Below are 24,139 nucleotides of genomic sequence, written 5' to 3' on the forward strand. Positions count from 1 at the left end.
TCCAGCTCATGTTGCTAGGTAGAAACACAAAACCACTGTTCTAATTAAAAGTTTTAATTAGGGGCTCCCGAGTGGTGCATCCGCTAAAAGCGCTCTGCGTGGAGTGCAGGATGCGCCCTATAGCCTGGAGGTTGCCGGTTCGAGTCCAGGCTATTCCACTGCCGACTGTGGACGGGAGTTCCCAGGGGGCAGTGTACAATTGGCCGAGCACTGCCCGGGGGGGAGGGCTTAGGTCGGCCAGGGTGTCCTCAGCTCACCGTGCACCAGCGACCCCTGTAGACTGGCTGGGTGCCTGCGGGCTTGCCTGTAAGCTGGCCAGAGCTGCTTTTTCCTCTGCAAAGTCCATGCTTCGGAGGACAGTGTGTGTTCGTGTTCATCTTCGCCGCTCCCGAGTGAGCGCAGGGGTGGTAGTGGTGAGCTGAGCTTAAAAATACAATTGGATATATCAAATTGGAGTAAAATGGGTAAAATCAATTTGCGACTACTAAAAAAAAAAAAAAAAAAAAGTTTAATTAGTTACTCTCAATACCCATAGTCAACCAAACTAAGCTATTTGTTAGAAAGCAGAGTAAATCATCTTCCGTTCTTTATAACTGCAATGCAATATTATAATTAGTCCTTGGATGAACACAGGATTTTCATGTTCGGATATTTGCTCATAATTTAAATATTAGTTTGGATATTCATTCATTTTTCAAAAAGTAATAAAAGCCATTATATTGCTCTGAACGCAGGCAGAGACAGCATAGCAGCAGGGGCAGGGGGCGTGGCCGTGGCCCCTGTGTGTGTGCCTTTATTTTACAGCAAGACCTTACAGTATGTAACACGTTAAAAATAGAAAAGTATCCCAGGAGTAAAGAATAAGTTGTTTAGGACTTACTTTACCCCAGTGAATTAACTACAAAACAAAAGGATGCCAAGTAACAGTTCACATTAAACATTGTTTTGTTTTATTCCAGGAATAAATAGTACATAAAGATGACACCGTATTTTATTTTATTTTATTTATTTTTTCATTCCTTGCCATCGCCTTTTCTTCACAGTAAACTGTGGCCATAGACACATTTTCATAAAATAACACATGGTTTACTTGTGTGTTTTTTTTTTTTGCTGAACAAGCAAACAAAAACTGAAATTTAAACTTTAAACACTTCAAATAATACAAACATGCCCAAAAACCCAAATCTACAGAACAATTGAAAACCCCAATTATTATTTTTTCAATTAAATAATGCCTCCGTCCCTTCTCTAATTACTCCCAACTCACGCAGCCCTGCCCTGCTTTTTACAGTTTTCTTTGGCCTAAAACACAACTGCGTCAGGTTTTAGTTTTGTACATTTACAAGTAACAATGTTACCACAGGTACTGAAAACTCTCTCAGATGGAGAACTTGTTGCTGGTATGCACAGATGCTTCTTTACAAGTTTGTTCAGTCTAGGTAAGTTTATCTGTTGAGCTTTCCACCAGATCAATGGATCGGATTCACTGTCAGCCAAGGGTTTAAGTATGTAATGATTTACTTTCAGAAACTACAGAGGTGGTAATAGTAGCTCCAGGCGTGCTTGATTTGAAAAAGCTGCCCAAGGTTTTCTTCGTTCTTTTTAGCTGGTGCCCCTTTATTTGCTGCTGCTCCTCCTTCTTCATTTGATTAGGTTCCATTGTGACTGGCTGTGCCAGCGAAGCCCTTTTCCTGCTCTAGCAGAGATTCCACCACTGACAGTGCTCTTGATTTGATTTGATGCAGCCTTTTCCTCACTCATGTACTCCATCTTGAATCTTGGGTCAATAAAAGATGAAATATCAAGTAGATCTTGGGTGTCAGAATATTTTTCATTTAAGTAATTCAAAATTCGTTCTTTGATTGAGTTTGTGAGCTCAGTTTTGTCTTCCTCAGCAGCCAAAATATTGTTGTTAAGCAAATGCAAAACAGGTTTCAGGTAGGACACACCGACATAGTTTTCACCTAACAGAGCGTCTGTAAAACCCATCAGTGAGCGCAAAGCCTTGTTCAATGAATCAAACACGTCAATAACTAAAGTGGCTGTTTTTTCTATCTGAAGCTAGGACTTGTGTGATAGCTTTTTCCTGTTCCAGCACCCTTTGAACCATTTGCTACCTTGATCCCCAGCGAGTAGGTGTTTCTGTTATCAGCTGGTGCTGAGGTAGATTGAGCTCAGCTTGAGCCAAATTCAGGGCTTATCTTTTCTTCCAGCTGTAAGAGAATGTGCTCACCAGCCTCTTACACACACCAATGGCACGGTCAATGCGCTTATCACATTTAACGCTGTTTTCTATTTAAAAAGAAGAAAATGTAATCAATAATTTATATAAAAATATAAAGCTGTAATCTGGGCATGTGAATGCTGCTGTGTGCAAGAGAGATATTAAAGAAATGACAACCCGCTAGTAAATCTGCTTAATAAATAAATTGACATGAATATTCCTTTTATCATATTAAATAAAATAATAAAAACAGATGCAATTTCCTCCTGCTTTTAATTTCAACTCAATTAATATTATTGCAGAAAATGTATGCAAAACAGTACATTTCTTTATCGTATATATTGTTTGTTTAACCTGCTTACAATATCTAACATTTAAAAACTGTCCCAAACTTAACCTAATTCTGTTTAAATTACTTACAAAACATAACATTGTTTTCGTTCTAACAGCATTAATGCAAGGCCACGAGCAGACTGAAAAAAATATTTGATCATATTGCCATGGATACAAAAATGCTTATTAACTCTTAGTGGTCCATTTATTCAGCGCGTCTCAGGCACGTCCGGTCCAGTTTATTTTCACACGCACAGTTTATTTTAGACGCGCTGTTTAAAGGTATTTTCACAGTAAAACTGGTTTAAAAGGCACTGCATATCAACAGGACACTCAGTACTGCATCTCCAGCCCCGCCCCACCCCTTGTTCGCTGTATTTCACATACCTCTACATAGTTGTGCATACCGATAAATCATATGATCACTCGTTTTATCACCAAACTCCTCAATAATGTGATCCAAGTCTTTATTTTATTACTATAACATCTAAAAAAAAGCTCTGCAAATGTCTGTGATATTCTTTGAGCGCTGGATGCAGATGCAACTATCTTGTTTGTTTATGTCCATGTTATCTATGTGGTGTCGGGGCTATCTGTATTCATGAGATACGGCCCTTTTTTATTTTTTTTTTTATTTTCGACTCCTATCGGTCTCACTTGGCCACTGAATGGTTTTCTCGGCTTTTTCTGGAGAAAAAATGACGAGATATTTGTACTCCACTGGTCAATACGATTTACATTGTGGGCCTCGCGTGTATCTACATGAAGCGGTACAAACCTCAGTCATCTATCAGGAAGCTCTATTAGCAATGGTTTCCTGCTTTATGAAAGATACTAATGTACGTGTTAAAAAAAAATATAATAATGATAATACCGGGTACTATGTACGTGTTCACTCAGGGTCGGTCACATAAACTGCATCGTAAGGTATCAGAAAAATGCTACTGTATAAAAAAAAAAAAAAAAAAAAAAAATCTAATAGCAAGTTAGAGTTTTGGGTAACAAAATGCTACCAATTATGCGTTAACTAAAAGCTTCGATAATATATACAATCTATATAAAAATCACTACATAATATTTTCAGGAAGTTGGGTACTGTTTAAGCGAGGCATTTCAGAAAGACATGTTTGCCTTTTTTTCTGTCCTATGAGATTCTGGCTCGCTCTAAAGCAGCACAACGCATTCTTGTCCCAGATGACTTTCCATAGAGATCACTAGGAGTGCGCACGCATAATCTGGTTTGTTTACTTTTTGCTATCTAAAACTTTTACATAGAGCCTCAAGAGCTGCTGTGTTGATCCTGTGTTTATATATACAGTATATATATTCACTAAATATTTACATAGCAAAATATACAAAATTGTTGGCGGGGGATTTAAAAAGAAATACCTTTTATTACCCATACATTTTAAAATTCACACTTTCTGATTATAAAAGTCTCTAAATCATGACCAGAATCGCTCTTCAGAAGTCGTTTGGGTCAAGAAATCTTCATATTTGTAGGCTGGTAAAAGTAACTGCTGCTCCTAAACAACTTGGGGATTTGCGCACTAGACATAGACAGCAGAGGCCGCAGGGCGTGGGCAGCTGTTTCTCCTGGCAACACCTGGAGTACACATTCTGCATTCAGATCTGGCCATACAATACAGCTATGTTGTGCACCTTACACAAATATCAAATTTTATTGATGTACCTTTTTTCCATCATTAAAGGTGTAACTTTCATCCACAATTGCATTGCTAAACAAAAGAAAGCTTTATACAGTGGGTTGACATTAAAAGTTTAAAACCTGTATTATTATTGAAGCAGAGATTTGTTTTATGGTTTTCTGTCTTGCTTTGTCATACAGTCGCCACCACTTAGAACGGGCGTGTTTGTGTTACCGTGATTCACCTGCAGTAAGTGATGGACGATATAAACACCCACACAATAACCTGACATTCAAAATGTCCCCCAATCACCAGTACAGTAATCAAAACAAACAAGCGTGTATGCGGTTAAGAAATGTTATTAAGACACTCATTACACTAATAAAAAAGATGTATTAAAAAACCTATGAATGTAATAAAAAGTCCAGTAATCCGACTGTGATGGGACCAAAGTAAGGGCGGATATGTAAAAAGACGGATACATGAATCCTGTTGTAGTGAAAAAAATCAAGCTAACCAAATGGTTTTTGATTCAAAAACACTTTATATACAAGAAAGGTATACCTCCAATACAATCTTTCCAAACTCGAGTTCCAAACTGACTTTGGACAAGGCCGCAGTACAGCTCAGTGCATATGTTTGTATCAAAAAGCATGGATATCCATGGAGTTCGAAAGAGATGAAAAGACTGACAAAACTTTACAATGTTTGATATTTATACCTTTGTAAGCAAATGTTGACACCTCTTCAAACTGACTTCTATTACACACGGCGAGCCTACCACGTACTTCCTCTGTGGGAAAGGCGGCGGTGCTCTCTGACCTTATGGTCCGTCACGTGCTACATTCAGCAGGGCGTATCCATCTTGTCTTTTAAAATACCTCCCCCTGTCTCACGGTCAGCCACATGTAATGTGGCATGGTGCAGCCATTTTGTCTTTTAATGCACCTTCTCTCCCCCGTCTCAGGGTCAGCTATGTATAATGAGAGAATTCTAAACTTGGACAATACTGCATTAAAACGACTATAAAAGCACATTCACATGCAATTTAAACCTAACGATTAAAAACAACTTAATTATAAAAGACACACAATGTAAAACTTATAATTAATAACATAATTAATACCTCATGCAGAAAGGCATTATTACTCTGTTTTAAGTGCCATTATACACAACTGTAACAATTACTGTACTATATTGCTACCGTTTTGACATTCATCATTTATTATGGAGCTCCCCTAAATCCCTTGTTTTGTAAGATACTGGGTATTAATGCTTGTGACAGAGTAGCCGCCTGCCATGTGGAAATCAGGCGAACGTGATTTATTTACATATTGTAGCGCTGTGCTGTGGGGTTTCCAGGATATAATGACAGACAACAGATGATGTTCAAAGCATTAGGAAACAGCTGTATTTATTATTTTTTTAGCTTTTAGTGAACAATGGCTCTCATTCCTTTCCTCTCACTCACAAACTCAACCTCTCAACTCTCACTGTCATCTCCACACACACACCCAAGTCCCTCCCCCTTCCTCACTCATTGGTTCAACACTCCCTATCTCTGCTCGTGTCACACCTGCTGCCTCCCCCCTCAGTGATGCAGTCACACACAGGCAGTCTTTCAGCTGTAGTCATACAAGCACCAAAACACAAAGAACGCTAACAGATCTGAACAAGAATAACACAGTTTACAAACGCACACTGTTTATAGAGTACTCCCATCCCCTTCCCCAGTCCATAATCAGGTCCATTCCCACATTGTCCCCAGTTTTTTGAAGCAACGTTGCATTGTTTGCTGACTGACTAGAGTTCCAAGCATGCTTTAACAAGAGCACAGCATCTAACAGAGACATTTTATTTGCACTGAATTTTTGTGGTGATGCTCATCGCTTTTCTCTTTCCAGCCGTGCTTGCTTGCTGTTGCAGTCCGTGTTGTATTTTCAAACTGTAAATAAACCTGACACTGTGTACAGGGATTAAGTAGCTACGGTACAGTACAGAGGTGCAAACAGATGATTGATTGATCTGTTAAGCTTTTTTCCTACAGTGCTGCCTTTTTATGGAAATCTATGTGAATGGCAAGGTAACAAGGTGAAAACATCTGATTGGTGGATTAGTAAGAGCGATTACTACAGTATAGAGCAGTACGTTTGTTATTTAAATCTATGTGAATGGCACATAATGAGATCCAAACAGCTGAGTACCCGAAATATACGCCGTGCTTGATACGATATGAACAATGCCTTTGTTATTGAAATCAATGGGAATGGCAAACAGCAAACTATTTGTCCGATATAAACGGCTGCCTGAAATAACCCTGTATGGTGTAAGTGGTGGCGACTGTACCAGTAATTTAATAGCTGTTAAATTAAGAAACTGGAGTAGATGACATGTAATGGGGCTATTTAAATATATTGCTAATTGTGTAGTAATAAAGCAATAATTAACAACTAGGTATTTGTTATTCTTGCTTGCACGCCTGGGGTGCAGTGTTACTCAAGGTTGCTGCTGGCTATTATTTGGTTATAATGAACAGCTCGTTTCAAACTTCTGTACATATGTAGAACAAAACTAAATTAGAAGAAAATAAATTTGTCCAGTGACAGCAATATTGTTGTGGTAATTTTAAAATGGAGGCAGACCAATCGGATTGCAGAATATACCTGTCCAACTTTTGTCTGTTAATATCTGTTATACCTTACTTTCCCCTGAAGAAGCCCACAAGGAGAAATATTGAGAAGTCTTGGAAAATGCAGTTTCTCTGTCAGATATTTGCAGCTGATGGCAGATAAGGTTATTACAGCGACAGACCTTCTTTGTGCTAGCAGTTTTAGACCTTTGCTCACAATAAAGCAATTGTGTTCCTTGCAAGAAAAAGATTGTAGTTTTATTTGGCAACTCATCCTTGACTTACATTGATAGGGGCGGAATACTTGAAAAATTATATTATGAGATAAAGATCTTTTGGCTTGGTTTTTAATAGCATGCGTTATCACGAATGCTGTCTTTTGGAGGCAAACAGAGTGGCAGTATTTTTATGCTTACAGAAACATGTTAAACTGACTGTTCACTGGCAGTACTTTTTAAGTATTCAGCCAAGAACTTGGTAGCTAACAATCCTAACAGATGTGTTCATGAAAGCTTTATATGAGGATTATCCAATGCTTCATTCCTTCCAGTATTTTTAATGGGGTCTTAAACAACAGAGTAGGTAAAAAAAAAAATACATGAGTGGCATGTAGGTTTCTGCCAAATGATTGTTCTCAATTGACATTTCGTAAAAAAAAAAAAAAACATAAGTAAATATTCTTATCAAAACCAATCCTTTTAAGGGCAAGAGTACGTAAAGTTACATTTTTAAATAAACTAATATTCGTTCAACCCATAATTTAATTGATTAACTCGTATACTGCATATATAAATGTAGTCCATCAGAAACAAATGGAAAATGCAATAAGTGAAATTAGATTAGGTTTTGTTTTTACCCATCTGCTTTCCCTTGAAAGCTTTGCTTTGTTAGCAATATATTCATAGGTACTTTCAGTTTCATGGTGGGGTAAATAGTGATTTCATGGAAGGGGAAAGATCAGCAGATCTCCTAACTTTTTTTCCCTCATCTGTTGCCGCCTCAATCTGCCAGGGTAAAAGGAATCTATTCCCCTCGTAAGACTACTGACTGTACTGAATTAGTGCAATTTAACTCAGGTTTTCTGGTATGTCCTGCATTGGTGAAAACTCCTGGACCACTTCATCTGAATTGATCAGATCAGAATGTAACTGGCAGGATTCAGATCGAATTATATTGATAAACAATACTACATAGTTCCCCTTACCCCAGACTGCTGTGAGGTATACAGTTTATTTAAATGTATACAGATGCACAAGATATATTTTGTTAAAATTCAGTTTGTGACTCTCGGACTGGATGTAAGAGAACTGCCATACAAGCAGCGCTCCAGATAAGGTTTTGGGTCTGGGAATAACTTACCCTCTAATTTTAACACTGAGAGAGTAAAATGTATTTTCATGAGGTAAAATGCAACATTACCTTTAAGTCATGCATAACCTCGATTTAACTGTTGTACAATATTTAGTGGTAATGGGGTAGGCATTAAAAAGAGCTTTCAGTTTTAACTGCAATGTTACTTTGAGCTACTGTACAACCACGCGTGTGTTCTACGAGGTTCTTTAATATCGGCTCAGGGCATTTTTTCCGTTAAGTTATTTATAATTTAACTTTAAATTCTTAAACTCACTGAACATGTTAAAATTTCAATATAAAGCCATACAGGTAAATAAAATAAGGAAATTCATTAATATGTCGTAAAACACTTTGTTTAATATTATAGGCACCCTTTTTTAACAGTTGCCTCTGACGATGGTTCCAGTTGGATTTGTAGCTGGACTGGGGTGTTTACGCTTCAACCTATGTAGCTTTCAATTTTCCATATTCTTACTGTGAATGGCTGCAAAGACAACAGGGATAGCTAGAGATTGGATAATGTTTGTTGGGTTGTTTTTTTCTTGTGTACAGTTTCCTAGTAACTGAAGCCATTGTATTCTGGGAGATGTAGTTGGCAGTAGATGTTTTAGGGGAGGCAGGAGTGGAGGAAGACAAGCTGTGCAGCAAAATTGCTATGTGCATTTCTACGCATTAAATTAAAATTGTATGCATATTCCGGATTCTTTAATGCGTAAAAACGGAAAGTACGCATCTTATCTGGACCGCTGCATACATTTTTATTTATACTATCTCTTGGTCATTCCACAAAATGTGTTCAAGCATTTTTTTTTATTTTTTTTTAACGAGGACCCAGTGTTTCAGATTTATCCTAATAACGGTATAATGACTGAAATTTGTAACAGAAATTACTAGTCCACTGCTGGCCTTTTTTTGCATGCGATTTGTGCGGACATTTAGGCGACCATCACATGAAGTTTTTATTCTGTGTAGTGCATTTAGCTCTGTTCTAAATATTATGGAGTCAAGATATTAATATTTTTTTATATTGGGTGAAAAAAAAAATTATAATAAATAAATATGGACCCACAGCCATTGTACACTTCCTACCATGTCACCAACAGAAAACACAGTGCAGTTCACCTAATTTCTCATCAGCAACCTCTACAGGTTAGGCCGTGACAAGTCCAGCTAGACACTTCCTAGTGTCTATGTAAGCTCTATAATAGCTGTGTAATTATACAGTGATACAGTAATTTGTCCTGTTTTATTTATAATGAAAACAAAATTAAACAAATAATTTAAAGTAAAATAGAAAAAGAACAATATATAGGCCTATATAAACGTTATTTATTTTTAGAATTTATTTTATAAACTGCTAACTGCTCATAGAAAATCCTTTAAGTTACAGAATACTTTTACTTAAAACATTGCAATTTGTTAAACTTAGTACTGTAAATAGTTAAACAACCATCCTTGAGTATTAGAAACACCATACCAGGGAAAAAAACAAAAAAAAAAACACAAATCAAGCCTCTTGTCTGTCACCCAAGTCCAGGAAACTGAAAATGGAATGAGTCAAAGGGCTCCAGAGTGGCGCATCCAGTAAAGGCGCTCCGCGCGGAGTGTAGGATGTGCCCTATAGCTTGGAGATCGCAGGTTCGAATCCAGGCTATGTCACAGCTGACCGTGACCGGGAGTTCCTAGGGGGGGGCGCACAATTGGCCGAGCGCTGCCCGGGTAGGGAGGGCTTAGGTCGGCAGGGGAATCCACGGCTCACCGCGCATCAGCGACCCCTGTGGCCGATAGGGCGCCTGTGGCTCTGCAGCGGAGCCGCCAGATCTGTGTTGTCCTCCGGCACTATAGGTCTGGTGGCATTGCTGTGGATCTGCAGTGCGAAAAATGACGGCTTGGCAGGAGCACGTTTCGGAGGACGCGTGTTCCAGCCTCCATTTCCCGAGTCGGCGGGGGGGTTGCGAGCGGTGAGCCTGGGATACACATAATAATTGGGCATGCTAAATTGGGGTGAAAAGAAATTGGAATGAGTCTAGATGTCAACAAAGGATTAAGCCTGAACGTGCAATCTCCTGAATTAAAAATAAATGTAAATAGTTTAAAAATAAGCAAACATAAGCACGTATTTGTTCACCCACCTCATTAAAAGAAATAGGACAACATTGGATCAGTTTCATGTCACAGCTGCCTAGGATCAGGTTTATTAAACCAGAAAAAAGAGTGACCACCAAGGTTTATAGTGTTTGTTTTTTCCCAAAATTGTATTGGAAGGTGTTTTTTTTTATAAAAATTCCCCTGGAGTGAAATAGTTAATTGAACATTCACAGAAATTCACAGGCAAAGTTGTCTGGAACAGAAGCTTAAACTTTATTTAAGCAAGTCTCAAAATTATTAATACATACACATATTAAAACCTGTCAAAATGACATTAAAATCGTCCATTTAAAATAAAAACACAATGTACCTTTGTTTCCGTTAAAAAAACAAAAAACAAAAAAAAACGCTGCTGCAAAAACATCAACCGTACATAACTTTTTTTAATTATTGTTATGAATATGAACTTTCACATTGAGAAATGCAGACGTTTTTTTTTTTTTTTTTTTTAACTTTCATTGTAAACTGCTTAAACTAACGAGAAATTGTATTAGATGGTGGCTTGAATTGTTTTTAGGGGGTTTTAGAGAGAAATGGCTTTTGTGAGAGGGCAATTCAGTTGGAGAAAATAGGAGGTGTGCCTCAAAAAAATGTTATCATATAAAGGTGTGCCGTGGCATATAAAAAAGGTTGGGAACCACTGCTGTAGTATCTTTTTCAGCACTCCATCAACAAGAGTACTTTTCCTTCTTAATTTGGTATGACAACTCAGGGGACAAATCTTACTTGATCTAGGCTTCTCTATGACATGACATGCGCCTGTACACAATTAAAAACAGGTAAAGTACTGTATTGAAGTGAAAGTATAAAAATGACAAAAATAAGAGGTGTGTAACCAGGAAAAGATCAGGCGTTTTAATGTTGGATTGTTGTTGAGGACACAATGTAAGAATGTTATCTCAAGCAAACCGCTGGATTTTGGCAGATTTAAAGGTTATGGGAGAGAATCGTGCCGTGTTGGAGCTTTGCGTCCATCCATCTGCAGTAATGTTCTCTTGGCCTCCCTGTAATAAAGATGGCACATACCTGACCTTCATTAAAAGTGTTTGGAGGACACATCTGCAGCCTTGCTGTTTCTGTGCCGGGATTGCTATAAAACACAGCCCTGATGGTGTTGAGACAACTAATGGGTAAGAATGAAAACTGCAAGGCCAAGACCTTTGATGTAGATTAACAAGTCTGAATGATAATAGTGATGTAATTTAGAGATGGGCTGAGCATCTCTAAACATCCCTCCGAGCATCCCCAGCTGAGGATGTATAGCCCTGTTGACTGGGATGTAGCGGTGGCGCCTGTGTGCACGTACATATTGTCACACTTATGAGTTGTATCTGGAGAACATTCTCTGGCCTCCCAAAAAATAAGGCAGTACAAAACAGAGCTGCATTGTGAAACCTTCAAAATGCTGCTTTTGAACGGGAAACATCCTGGCTGAATACAATTGCTGGAGATTTGGTATTCACAAACATGAAATGTGACTTGAAACCAAACTGTAACTTTCTCACTTGAAATGTATACAAGCTTGGCAGTCTTCAGGATTTGTACAACCAGTTTGTTAGTAGATTTGTACAACTACTTTGAAAACTTGCTTGTAACATTTATTTTATAAACATGTTGTTGTGTGTGTGTGTTTTTTTTCTTTCAACAGTCTTGTTGAATCTTTCTCCTGCTAAAAATATTTGGGAAGGAACGTGATGGTTAGAACCCCTACAGATGTTAAATATACTTTTGTCATAACATTTGTTGACTAGACCAAGAAGTTTCTTTAGTTTTACTTTAATTCCTACAGAACAAAAGATTATATTTACATTGTGGGGAGAAGTGGGGGTGTAATTAGTCAAACCTGCTGATAATGACCACCCAAATATAATGACCCTGTATCTACTGGTGATTTAATATATAGAAAATGCAGGGGGGGAGCAGATTGGTTATGAAAGACAGGTGGTGTTTTAATACAAAGTTGACAGTATACATTGTTCTTGGTTGTAAGATGTATGGTCATGGCTCAAATAGCAATGTGTCCGATTGAATGCAGTGTTAGGAGGAAACTTTTATTAACTTTTGACATTATTTTCTGATGCTTTAATGCAGGTTTATAAGTACAAGTATTTTTTAGAAGAGACTTGCACACCCAATAACTAGCTGTGATTGCTAAGATTTCATAATTTCAAAGGTGTCTCTCTGGATTGTTATCTGCTGTAAGATAATGTGGAAGATAGTGAATGATATTGTGTCCAAGGGCATTTGGTAGAGGGTTTACTTAAATGATATAGTCTACTGTGTGTTGTCAAACATTTATTCTCAGTCAGTTGCTGGTGCCCTCTAATGGAGACAGGGTTTATTGTGTGTTTTGCATAACATACCAAAGTCTGTGGAGCAATAACCATTGCAATGCAGGGTATGTTCACAACACTAGTTTAGAAAATGCATTGGCAATAGTATCGGTGGCCAATTTATAAAAAAAAAAAAAAAAAATTGTTGTCCAAGGGACAAAATGCTAGAAAAATCTACTTGTCCTTCTTAAAAATCTACTTGTCCTTCTTAAATACTTGGCCCCACCCCGTCGCACAAAACACACACAAAAAAGTATAATATAACTTGTAGGATTTTGGTTTTATTTAACAGTGAACACAATCAATCAATTAGTGATTAACAGGGGCGGGTCTAGCCTTGTAGCTTGACTGGTTCACTAAATTAACAAAAGGTTCCCTATGACCCGACCTCACCTCAACAAATTTATAACCTACTTTAAGGAAATGTTTCTTTCAGTGCAGTTTGGAACACATTTGCTAGTACATTTAAGTAACATACTAAGTGTACAACTATAATAAGCAATACTTGGGAGTTATTCAAATATAAAAATAGCTTCTGCCGTTTTTTTCCACTCTTTCTTTATAAGCTGAATTAAACTTCTGATGTACAGGTGTTTTAGTTTGTTGCATCACAGACACAAATTCATTGGCAACTATTACTGCTGCTTTGTGGAATTAAGATTTTCTTGACGTTCTTTCAGTTTTGTAACTGCTGAACCCCAGATTTATAAAGAACGTGTGGTTTTCTACCAAAATGCATGCAATATTTACAGTAGGCTTTTTTCTTTTGTTTATTTCTGTGATATATTTATTTTACTTAGTAGTACTATACTTATAATTATAAAACGGATTGTTAGAATGCTGCATGCTGATTGATCCATCAGAGTTCGAAGCCGTTACAATATCAAGCACAATGTCACGATTAGGAACTACTTAGGAACAAAGGCAGATCACTGCACCTGTGCTAACCACGTATCACTGCACCACAAAAATCAAACAAAACACCTGTCAAAATACCTGCTGTCATGGAAGATACGGAAGACATCAAGGTGTCTTGTCATATCTTCCAGTTTATATTAATTTGCAATACGAACCAGTTTGCTATTTTAAACGAGACGCTGTTTTGGTATTTAATTTGTAGTACATACCAGTCATTTTCTGTAACTTCGGTCGGATCCAGTTGTCAGATAATCAGTTTTATTTTACTCCTTTTAGTTGGTATCAGCCGTTGTTTTGTGAAACTGACTTAATTTAGTTAATTTTTAACTGTGGATATTTTAATATTTTTCGACAGTACTTGCATTACTATACGCAATGTCTTAACCATCCAATTCTTGCCTCTCTTCACTCATGTCTTACTACCGCGCACTCACTCTCACTCTTAAATTACAGACAAAAAAAAAGAAAAAAAACTCGAGATGAAATTAATACCACACAAATTGGGCTGTTAAATGGTAAAAAGAATGGCTTTTTGAGAAAAAAAAAATACATTTAGACTTTAAATTAATTACTTAATAATTCATAATCTTCACCCTAACAAAGCATGGTGTGCATACCTAAATTAAATTGTACTGTTGAGCGTTGGCTCGACAAAAACGTCACTGTTGTCACAACACTTCCAGGTATTTAAGAACATAAGAAAGTTTACAAACGAGAGGAGGCCATTCAGCCCATCTTGCTCGTTTGGTTGTTAGTAGCTTATTGATCCCAGAATCTCATCAAGCAGCTTCTTGAAGGATCCCAGGGTGTCAGCTTCAACAACATTACTGGGGAGTTGGTTCCAGACCCTCACAATTCTCTGTGTAAAAAAGTGCCTCCTATTTTCTGTTCTGAATGCCCCTTTATCTAATCTCCATTTGTGACCCCTGGTCCTTGTTTCTTTTTTCAGGTCAAAGAAGTCCCCTGGGTCGACATTGTCTATACCTTTTAGGATTTTGAATGTTTGAATCAGATCGCCACGTAGTCTTCTTTGTTCAAGACAGAATAGATTCAATTCTTTTAGCCTGTCTGCATACGACATGCCTTTTAAACCCGGGATAATTCTGGTTGCTCTTCTTTGCACTCTTTCTAGAGCAGCAATATCCTTTTTGTACCGATGTGACCAGAACTGAACACAATATTCTAGGTGAGGTCTTACTAATAACATTACTTCCCTTGATTTAAATTCAACACTTCTCACAATATATCCGAGCATCTTGTTGGCATTTTTTATAGCTTCCCCACATTGTCTAGATGAAGACATTTCTGAGTCAACATAAACTCCTAGGTCTTTTTCATAGATTCCTTCTTCAATTTCAGTATCTCCCATATGATATTTATAATGCACATTTTTATTGCCTGCATGCAGTACTTCACACTTTTCTCTATTAAATGTCATTTGCCATGTGTCTGCCCAGTTCTGAATGCTGTCTAGATCATTTTGAATGACCTTTGCTGCTGCAACAGTGTTTGCCACTCCTCCTATTTTTGTGTTGTCTGCAAATTTAATGAGTTTGCTTACTATACCAGAATCTAAATCATTAATGTAGATTAGGAATAGCAGAGGACCTAATACTGATCCCTGTGGTACACCACTGGTTACCTCGCTCCATTTTGAGGTTTCTCCTCTAATCAGTACTTTCTGTTTTTTACATGTTAACCACTCCCTAATCCATGTGCATGCATTTCCTTGAATCCCTACTGCGTTCAGTTTGAGAATTAATGTTTTATGCGGGACTTTGTCAAAATTTAGGAACGCATTTAAACTCTTGCGCCTGTTAGAGCCAATGGGAGTGAATTACCTAGCAACAGTGTTATGTAGAATATGCAAGAAGGCATCACCTCACAGATACACAACTAAGCAAGTTTTTTTGATAGTTATTTAAAGTCAGAAAAATGATTTGAAACACATATCAAGGTTTTTTTTTTTTTATTTAAAGTCTTTATTAAAGAAGTGACAATATCCATCACAACCCATGTATGCCCTCTCGTGCCTTATTGCTTAAGCATTTCATTTCTATTATTATAAACATATTTGTCAATCTCTTAATGTTTTCACAAGTTTCACAAGCCCATGGATTGTGCATGTCCAATAAATAACTAATATAGGAATATATTTATTTAATATAGCGTTCAAATATAAAAAGAAAAATGTAACTGGTAAATGGCAAACTAGGTTAGCAACACTAAAATCGAAAAAAAAAAAAAAATCATTACATTTTTTGCCAGGGAAAGTTTGTCTTGAAATGGTTCTAAACAGTAAACTTTACTTTTTTAAAAACATTTTCCCAACAAGTACACGCTTGACCACGAAGTGTTATAAATTACACAACACGATTTTTTCAAATCCGCAAGTACCTTAGCGACTGGTGTATTTATTTATTTGTAACTTTACTAGATTGCTGCATTTAAATGTCAGGTACATGCATTAAGAAAGCAGTATAACTTACTTTCTAATTTACAAAAAATGTAAATAATACCTTAAATTTTAAAAGATTAGCGTATGTCTTGACAGAGGCACTCGCTCTCAGGCAGCCATTTCTGGATTTCTTTGTAACTAACAGAAGATCAGCTTCTTCCACAGCTAGCCAATCAGAAGTAATGGGGTGGGGCGTAAACACTTTTTAAAATGTTTGTTTGTAGGCGCTAGACTTCTGCAATTCAGTTTTCAGAAACTTGTATGGCTCTCTACAAATATACCCGGAGTGCCTTTCTAGCAACAGAGCGAACATAAGAAAAATAAATAAATAAAAACTACTTGTCTGACGGGCAAAGTATAAAGGCAAAACTTGTTGTCCATCCTACAAATCTTGTTGTCCCGGACGTCGGGCTATACGAATTGGCCACCTCTGTAGTATACAGTAGTACAATTCTGTTGTACGATATTCTTGAAAAAATAAAGTGATCAGGAAAAACATGAATAAAAAGATAATAAAAACTTTATTGACTTTGTTAACAATTTCACCATGGCCGTGTTAGCGTAAACTTTTATTTGAATTACAATTACATAGTTTAAGATTGTTTGTCACTTTAAGCCACTGAACCACCAATATCAGCTGTTTTTTTCAGCTTTTAAAGTTGTTGTGTATTCAGTCTGTACTGTTTAAAAGCGAAAAATGTCTGGCTGTGCAGTTAGTTGTAGCTGATAAATACCTGACTGTCTGGGGGATGGAAAGACAATAATATGTTTATCTGAGCATGGAGATAAGACAAGCTTACAATACTAGCTGGCCTCAAAACATGGAGATTTATAATTAGTATTTCTGCATTTGTGTAATACAGGTCTGGTCCATGGTGTTATTTTCTAGCTTTGAAAGCAAAGTTTTGTGTGAGGGTTTTATTTTTATTTTTTAAATACAATTTGTATGCAGTATTTTGCATGTGCTGGTTATTTTCTTGCAGAAATGCTTCTGGTTCATCCTTTCACTGAACAGTATCTTCCATGACAGCAGGTATTTTGACAGGTGTTTTGTTTGATTTTGGTGGCGCAGTGATACGTGGTTAGCACAGGTGCAGTGATTTGCCTTTGTTCCTAAGTAGTTCCTAATCGTGACATTGTGCTGGATATAGTAACAGCGTATCTGCTGGTGATTTATCTAATGAAGAAATGCACTGGCAGTGCTATAAAGTGTGGTTTGTCTTAGTCAACATTAAGGTTCTTCCAGCACAATTGTTCCGCTGGCAAGATAACGTCTTGGAAAGGCAGAAGCTTTGTGAGGCTGGTTTGTCTGGCTGTCTAATCCTCCCTGTTAGCTGAGGAATTGCTGACAAGAAATACATACAGCTATTGCCCCTAAAGCAAGAAATTGGATTGCATTACCAGCTAAAGTACCAGTCCACTCTTTTTGAGTGAGTTTCAACTGGCTTTTGATCTTTGTAAAGAGAAAAAGACTGTGCTTATAGGCCTTGCACTGTGTTTTCTGTTGGTGACATGGCAGGGAGTGTACAATGGGTGTGACACACAGGCTGTTAAACTTTATTAATGCCTTGGAAGTTGTATATGAACCTTTAAAGCAGAATGTCTTTTAAAAATAAAAACAATTTACTGAACGGTGATACTGTTCTAAAGTTGTTGTGTTTTGACGTGATCAGGTATTTGTGCTGTATGCCCAATACAGTGGTTCAAGGCTCTGATTTATGGTGTGTTTCATAAAATTAACTAAAGCTTGTGAATTTCAAAGGCAGTTAAGGGTTTTAAATGACTTAAAAAGCAGCTTTAGACTACAGGGCCATGTAGCTTTGTAACGGTTTTAAAAATACATTAGATACAAATACACATGGCCTTTGTTTCTGAATGCTGCAGAACCAATGTACACTTGGTTCTTGAAAATGACGTGTTTCATACCCATAATGTTCCCCATTAAATTGACAATAAAATAGGAGGGGAGGGAGGGGTATATTGTGAACCAAAACCTTTTGGTTATTATTTAGTTTGACTTGTTCTCTTTTCTAGTCAAAGGTTTCACTTCAACTTTACCTTGAATGTCTAGGATAAAGGTTACATTTTATGGTAAATATTATTCACTAACTATTACCTAGCACACTAAATTGAAGTGTTAGAAAACTGTATTATAGAGGCATTCTGTTTATCTGAGCTCCAATTAGCTGCAGTGCCACTGCAAATTACTGTAAGATTATCTGCAAAGATACAGCTATGACTACAGCTCAAAGTTCAACTGGAATAGTGCATTAACCTTAAGAAGAACTGTATTTGAACATTGTTTTGGTGTACATGATGTAATTAACAAATAAATTTTTGGCAAAGTTGACACATTCATCTTTTTTTCTTTTTCTTTTTTTTAAATTTAGTCGTTGCCAATTATTATTATTATTATTATTATTATTATTATTATTATTATTATTATTATTATTATTTATTTATTTATTTATTTATTTAAAATTATTTTCTCCCAATTTGGAATGACCAATTATTTTATTACGGTCGGCTCACCGCTACCACCCCTGCTCTGACTCGGGAGGGCGAAGATGAACACACGCTGTCCTCCGAAGCGTGTGCCGTCAAGCCGACCGCTTTTTTTCACACTGCAGACTCACCATGCAGCCACTCAAGAGCTACAGCGTCGGAGGACAACGCAGCTCTCGGGCAGTTTACAGGCAAGCCCGCAGGCGCCTGGCCAGACTACAGGGGTCGCTGGTGCGCGGTGAGCCGAGAACACCCTGACCGACCTAACCCTCCCTCCCCCCGGGCGACGCTCGGCCAATTGTGCGCCGCCCCTTGGAAGCTCCCGTCCTCGATCGGCAAAGGAATAGCCTGGATTCGAACTCGTGACTTGCAGGCTATAGAGCGCATCCTGCACTCACGTGGAGCGCCTTTACTGGATGCGCCACTCAGGAGCCCCTTTTATATATATATATTATATATTTATATTTATTATATATTTATTTTATATACATCAGCTGATCAAATTAAATGCATCATATATCATCATTATTTTACATTATATAATGCGCTAATAACGTGACAAGATTATGATTCATAATTAAGCCATAGACCCCGTCGATGCGGGCTCTACCGTGTGGTAGTTGACTGCGACAGGAGTTATGCGTCCCGATCCGTAGGCCACACGGTAGAGCACGCATCTAGAGGGCTCTATTGTTATTAGAAAATGACTTTGTACATTTTTTTCTTAAAAAAAAAAAACAACCTTAAAACATAGATTTACCTTTAACTTGTACTAAATCGTTGGGTACCTTTCTGCCAAGTAAAGAGGTTCTAAGAAAATAGTCACAAACATTTTTTTAAATAAGAAAAAAGGATGACATACATATATAGATAGAAAAACAATTAGTTTTTATTTAGTAAATCAATTTGTATTTGTTAGTAACTTGTTAGGGTTTTAAACCCCTATTTTTAATCTGGACACTGCCTGAGAAATGAACGGAGCAATTACTGAACAGTCCGTGTATGATGGAGACTGAACCAATACAATCTCTCATTTAAATACCACTCTAAAACGCCTCCTAACTCACCATGTTTCTACCTTGGGCCAAAGCCTATGAATGGAGCAATATTACTGAACTGTCTGTGTCTCTCTTTGTTGTTGTTGAAAGATGCTGTGTCTGTGTGCTTCAGTCGAGCGAACAGTCTGTGATTGGCTCTTGGCAGTTGCAGGTACAGGATTGGTTGCTTTTGTCGATGCAAAGTATTGATTGGCTGGTTTTGGGATAATAAAATTAATTTGGACCAATTGTGTCTTTGTTTAGTATTTAGTGTCCAATAGATGTGAACTAAGCTTATTAATACACCAAGTCAAGCACTTTTGCAGATTCACAGTTGGTGCTGAGACGTTCCAGCCGGCATCTACCGTCTATTAAAGCCCACTAGAACTGAAAGCTGATTGGCTGACTGTACTGAATTGTTTTCTAATGATAGTTAATCGAAATGTTTTTTGAAGTTAAATTATATATTTAATATAAATATGTGCATACATGTATTCATTCTAACATACCTATCCATTAATAAATATTAGAGTATATAAACAGATATTCATAACACTGTCCTGCTGTTGGTATATTATGTTAAATATGCAGGATTATATATACATTAGGTCACCTTTTATGGGTGAAAGTGGTTTAAGGGAGGAATTTTTTTTGTTTTGTTTGTATTTTGGATACATGCGCTTACTAATCTTTCACTTTTGATTTGAAGTAGATCCAACAAGAACTTTGTGGTGGTAAAAAAAAGAGGTGATTTTATGAAGTTAGTCATTTTTTAAATCACTCGAATCGGGTTAAATCACTGGGAGGATGTAGTTCTGTTTGGGATTTCTTTAGAGCTTAAATCTATCCCCTGTCACTGTTACAGCTGTGGTAATCGAAGACAGTTGTGAAATTTGCATGTGATTGGCGTATCATTTTATATTGCCCAACTTGTATTTGACATTTAGCACGTTCTAGTTTGCTGGCAAGGTAGGAGACGATATATTTCATTTAGATATATTTCATATTTCTCAAGTGATTTGTTGAGGCAGTTTTATTTCAAACTGAGTGGTTAGTTTGAAAGCTGTAACAAACTTCAGAGTTGGCTTTAATTGAAATGAACTGAAATGCAATTTTGAAGTGAAATGAAAATGCCTTAAAATGGCAAAATATAAAGTGTTATTTTAGTTAATAAAAATAAGGTGTTTTAGTTTTAAGGTTTGGCTTAGGAGACCTTAATTCAATAAGCATTTGGCTTGAGTGTTTTAGAATGTAGGTTATGGTGGCCTTGCTGTTGCATGAGTTCTTGCCTCTGACTGGTTTACAAATGTAAAAAATACAAAATCTGATGATAAACCCATCACAGTGACCTATTTTATTGAACAGTACTGAAATGATGTGCTTAGCTATTCTAGGCAACAGTACAGTATATCTTTTATTCTTGTCCATACAGTATATGATTTGTTTGTTATGCGTTTATGTTCTGATAATGTTGTGGGTGATAACCATAAGTATTTAGCTTATTTCATATTTCAAACATGTGGAACATAAACTGTGTTTATTTTTATATTCTAGAAAATGATGGTGTTCTTTCGTCTGCCTCTTTTAGATGTGTACAACAAACAATGAAAGATTCAAATGCAGTTAATGAAAAAAATATCACCTATATAGTACAGTAACTAATCTTTACAGTCAATTTACAGTAAATATTGATGTTGATTGAATTTATTAGTCATTTTAAAATCACTGATGTCTAGTTAATGGTGATCACTAATTCGTCACAAGAAACAAATGCTTTGTGTACTTCCTCAAAAACTGTTTGTTAATTTGTAACAATTTTTCAAACCTGCGAGACTATATATTAACTTTTCGGTTTTTGGCTATGGCTGGACATTGCCTGTGAAAAGTGCTGATTAGTTGACTTCAGCAGACTCTTTAATGGTGCCTGCCACAAACACCTCTGACCTTCCAGTTATGAGGTGACTGAGCAAGGAGATTTATTAAGGCATAAGTGAAATACAAATTTTGTGTCACCTTTTTTTCTTTATAATATCTTCCAGATTTTCAGGATGTTCTACTGCAGAACGTACACAGTAGCTTTTGGACTCCTTACAGAAAAACATCCTGCCTAATAAAAACAACTGCCCACTCTGTACTTAGATATGTTTATTTTTTTCACACACACAGAGCTTGCAATTTTAATAACTATTGGTAATGTGGCCAGCTACCGTGTTTATTTTTGTCAAAATTAAAATGGTGTGAGGAATGAACCTGAAAGGTGTTTGACCTATGTGCAAGTTGGGGATATTACAAAAATATTCTTCCCATGAAAGACTCGGCTCTGAAAATAATCTATTGGGGCTTTTCTGATAAAACCAAGATGGAACCAGCACGAGACATAAATAGGGGGGGAGGAAACCTGCCCTTCTCTAGGGACTGATAAAAAGTAATAGATAAAATAAAGAATGATGTGCTCAATGAGGTACAATTTAAATAGAGGAAATTTAATGGGAAGTGGCTACATTGGTAGCAGATGGACCTGTTTCCTGAAACTCAGTCACGGTAGAAATCCTAGACCAGTTGAAATTTGTTCACCAGATTTACAGTCTGATAGAGAAGGTGAATCAAGGGATTTGTTTATTTGCCTGGACTTCAGTGTCAGATGATTCAGATGTTTGCTGATTTTGTTTTCTCCTTTCTCTTCCACCTCCCTTCCCCATCTTATTTTTCTTTCGCTAGGCTATTTTTATGATTCCCACGAACCCACCTCCTACATTCAGGAAGCCGGAGCTGTGGTCTGACGAGTTCACTGATTTTGTAAAGAAATGTCTGGTGAAGAACCCTGAGCAGAGAGCTACTGCAACTCAGCTTTTACAGGTGTGTACAGAGGATCCCATGAGAGAAAAGGGGGAAAGTGGTGTTGATGTATTAGAATATTTTAGCTGAGGAGGGAGGAGATTCATTTTACATGAGGGAAATATTCCTGGTCATATTTTAAGAAAGTCTTGTTTCAAGTAAGTAAGATAGGAGCAAAGGACAAGGGGGTGATGGGCCCAATGTTAAACAGTGAGACTGTGGCTGGTACACTATTCACAACTTTCCTGTGCTATTCCTGTAAAGAAAAGATAGAGGAAGCAATATCATTGGCTAACAAGTGTTACAACCTGAGCAAATATGTCACTGTACCAAAATGTTTTGGAACTGTTCGACCCACTTTGCCCAATTCACTTGGTAACCAATTTGCTTTGGTAGGCAATAACTCACTCCAGGGTGTTTTAAATGTTCAAAATCTGTGTGCCTAGGCTGTTTTAACAACACCCTAAGCTGTGCGAATATTGGACCATATTTGGACACCCTGGAGTGTGTTATTGCTTTCATGTAAATATTATGACAAACGGCTACATTTATAACACTAAAATTGTGTAATCAAGGCTCTGTATACGCTTTGACATTGTATAGAACTATGTTCTGGTTTTAATGATTTTGTTTTTGTAGTAGTTTTAAGAATAACCAATGGTGCATACTGTATGCACAATGTTTGTTGAAAAATGTTGATTGGTTGAATGCATAAATTCTGTGCATGACAAAATAATTGGCAGGTCTCTGATATTCCATACCAACCTGAACACTTGTACTGCAGACTGTTCTGCAAGACTGATTTGATTTGACAGTTTGTGAACTGTATTCATAATCATTCGTGCTTCATGCCCAGACTGTGAATTTAGTTTTTAGTAGAGTGAAATTTAGTTTGCTAAATTCCAGAAAAGTTAATTGAAGTTAATTAGTGCAGGCCCCTGATTGTTTGTTTGATGTTTGCTGATTAAAAGAATGGGTGTGCTGTGGATTATTTCCAGACATCACTGCCTTCATTCTTAAAACCCCTTAGTTAGTTGGTTATTGCTGCAGAGTTTATTTGCTAATCTATGAAAACAACAGATTTCTTCAGTCTTTTAAGGTCTTCTGTCCATGAGATGGAACCCCATGTTATGCAGAAGATTCAGCAATGTATTAATCCTGTTCAGTATGCTCACACGCAGTTTGTATTATGTTGCATTTATATGATGGGGAATGTGCCATTCCTGTAGAATATAGCGTTTGCATACTCGGTATGCAGAATACCAATTGGAATTTAAGATTCTTGTAAATGTGTCGAGTTTTGTCATTATAAAATAAAAAAGTACATTTAATTTTAATGTACTGTGATATAATACAGTTTATACTTTAACTTAAAAAAAATTGTTAACTTTTTTAAGGAAAACCATTATTTCACCTGAGAAAACAAACTGTGGTTAATTTATCACTAAGATTCAAGCAAACTTTTTTTCATTTCAGCATCAGTTTATTAAGAATGCTAAGCCTGTGTCCATACTACGGGATCTAATAACAGAAGCTATGGAGATCAAGACCAAAAGACACCTGGAGCAACAGAGGGAATTGGAAGAGGAGGAGGACAATTCGGTGTGTGAGCTGTCTTTTTCATTTAACTTTAAACTTAAACTTACTTTTAGACCCCATTTATACCACAACGTAAGTATTCTAAACGGGTTACCAGAAAACACCCACAGGCTATTCC

At 37.0% G+C, this 24,139-nt stretch overlaps 1 protein-coding gene across 1 annotated transcript in view; it reads left to right on the forward strand.

The window, feature by feature from the left end:
- The window catches only part of LOC117400326 (serine/threonine-protein kinase 3), a 140,308-nt gene that overhangs the window by 56,540 nt on the left and 59,629 nt on the right, over positions 1 to 24,139 (forward strand). The window contains exons 7-8 of the mRNA XM_034000121.3: positions 22,306 to 22,443; positions 23,899 to 24,024. Coding sequence (XP_033856012.1) covers positions 22,306 to 22,443; positions 23,899 to 24,024 — 264 coding nt within the window. The remainder of the gene's footprint in view (positions 1 to 22,305; positions 22,444 to 23,898; positions 24,025 to 24,139) is intronic.

This window comes from Acipenser ruthenus, chromosome 4 (assembly GCF_902713425.1).
Source record: "Acipenser ruthenus chromosome 4, fAciRut3.2 maternal haplotype, whole genome shotgun sequence".
NCBI classification, from domain to species: Eukaryota; Metazoa; Chordata; class Actinopteri; order Acipenseriformes; family Acipenseridae; genus Acipenser; species Acipenser ruthenus.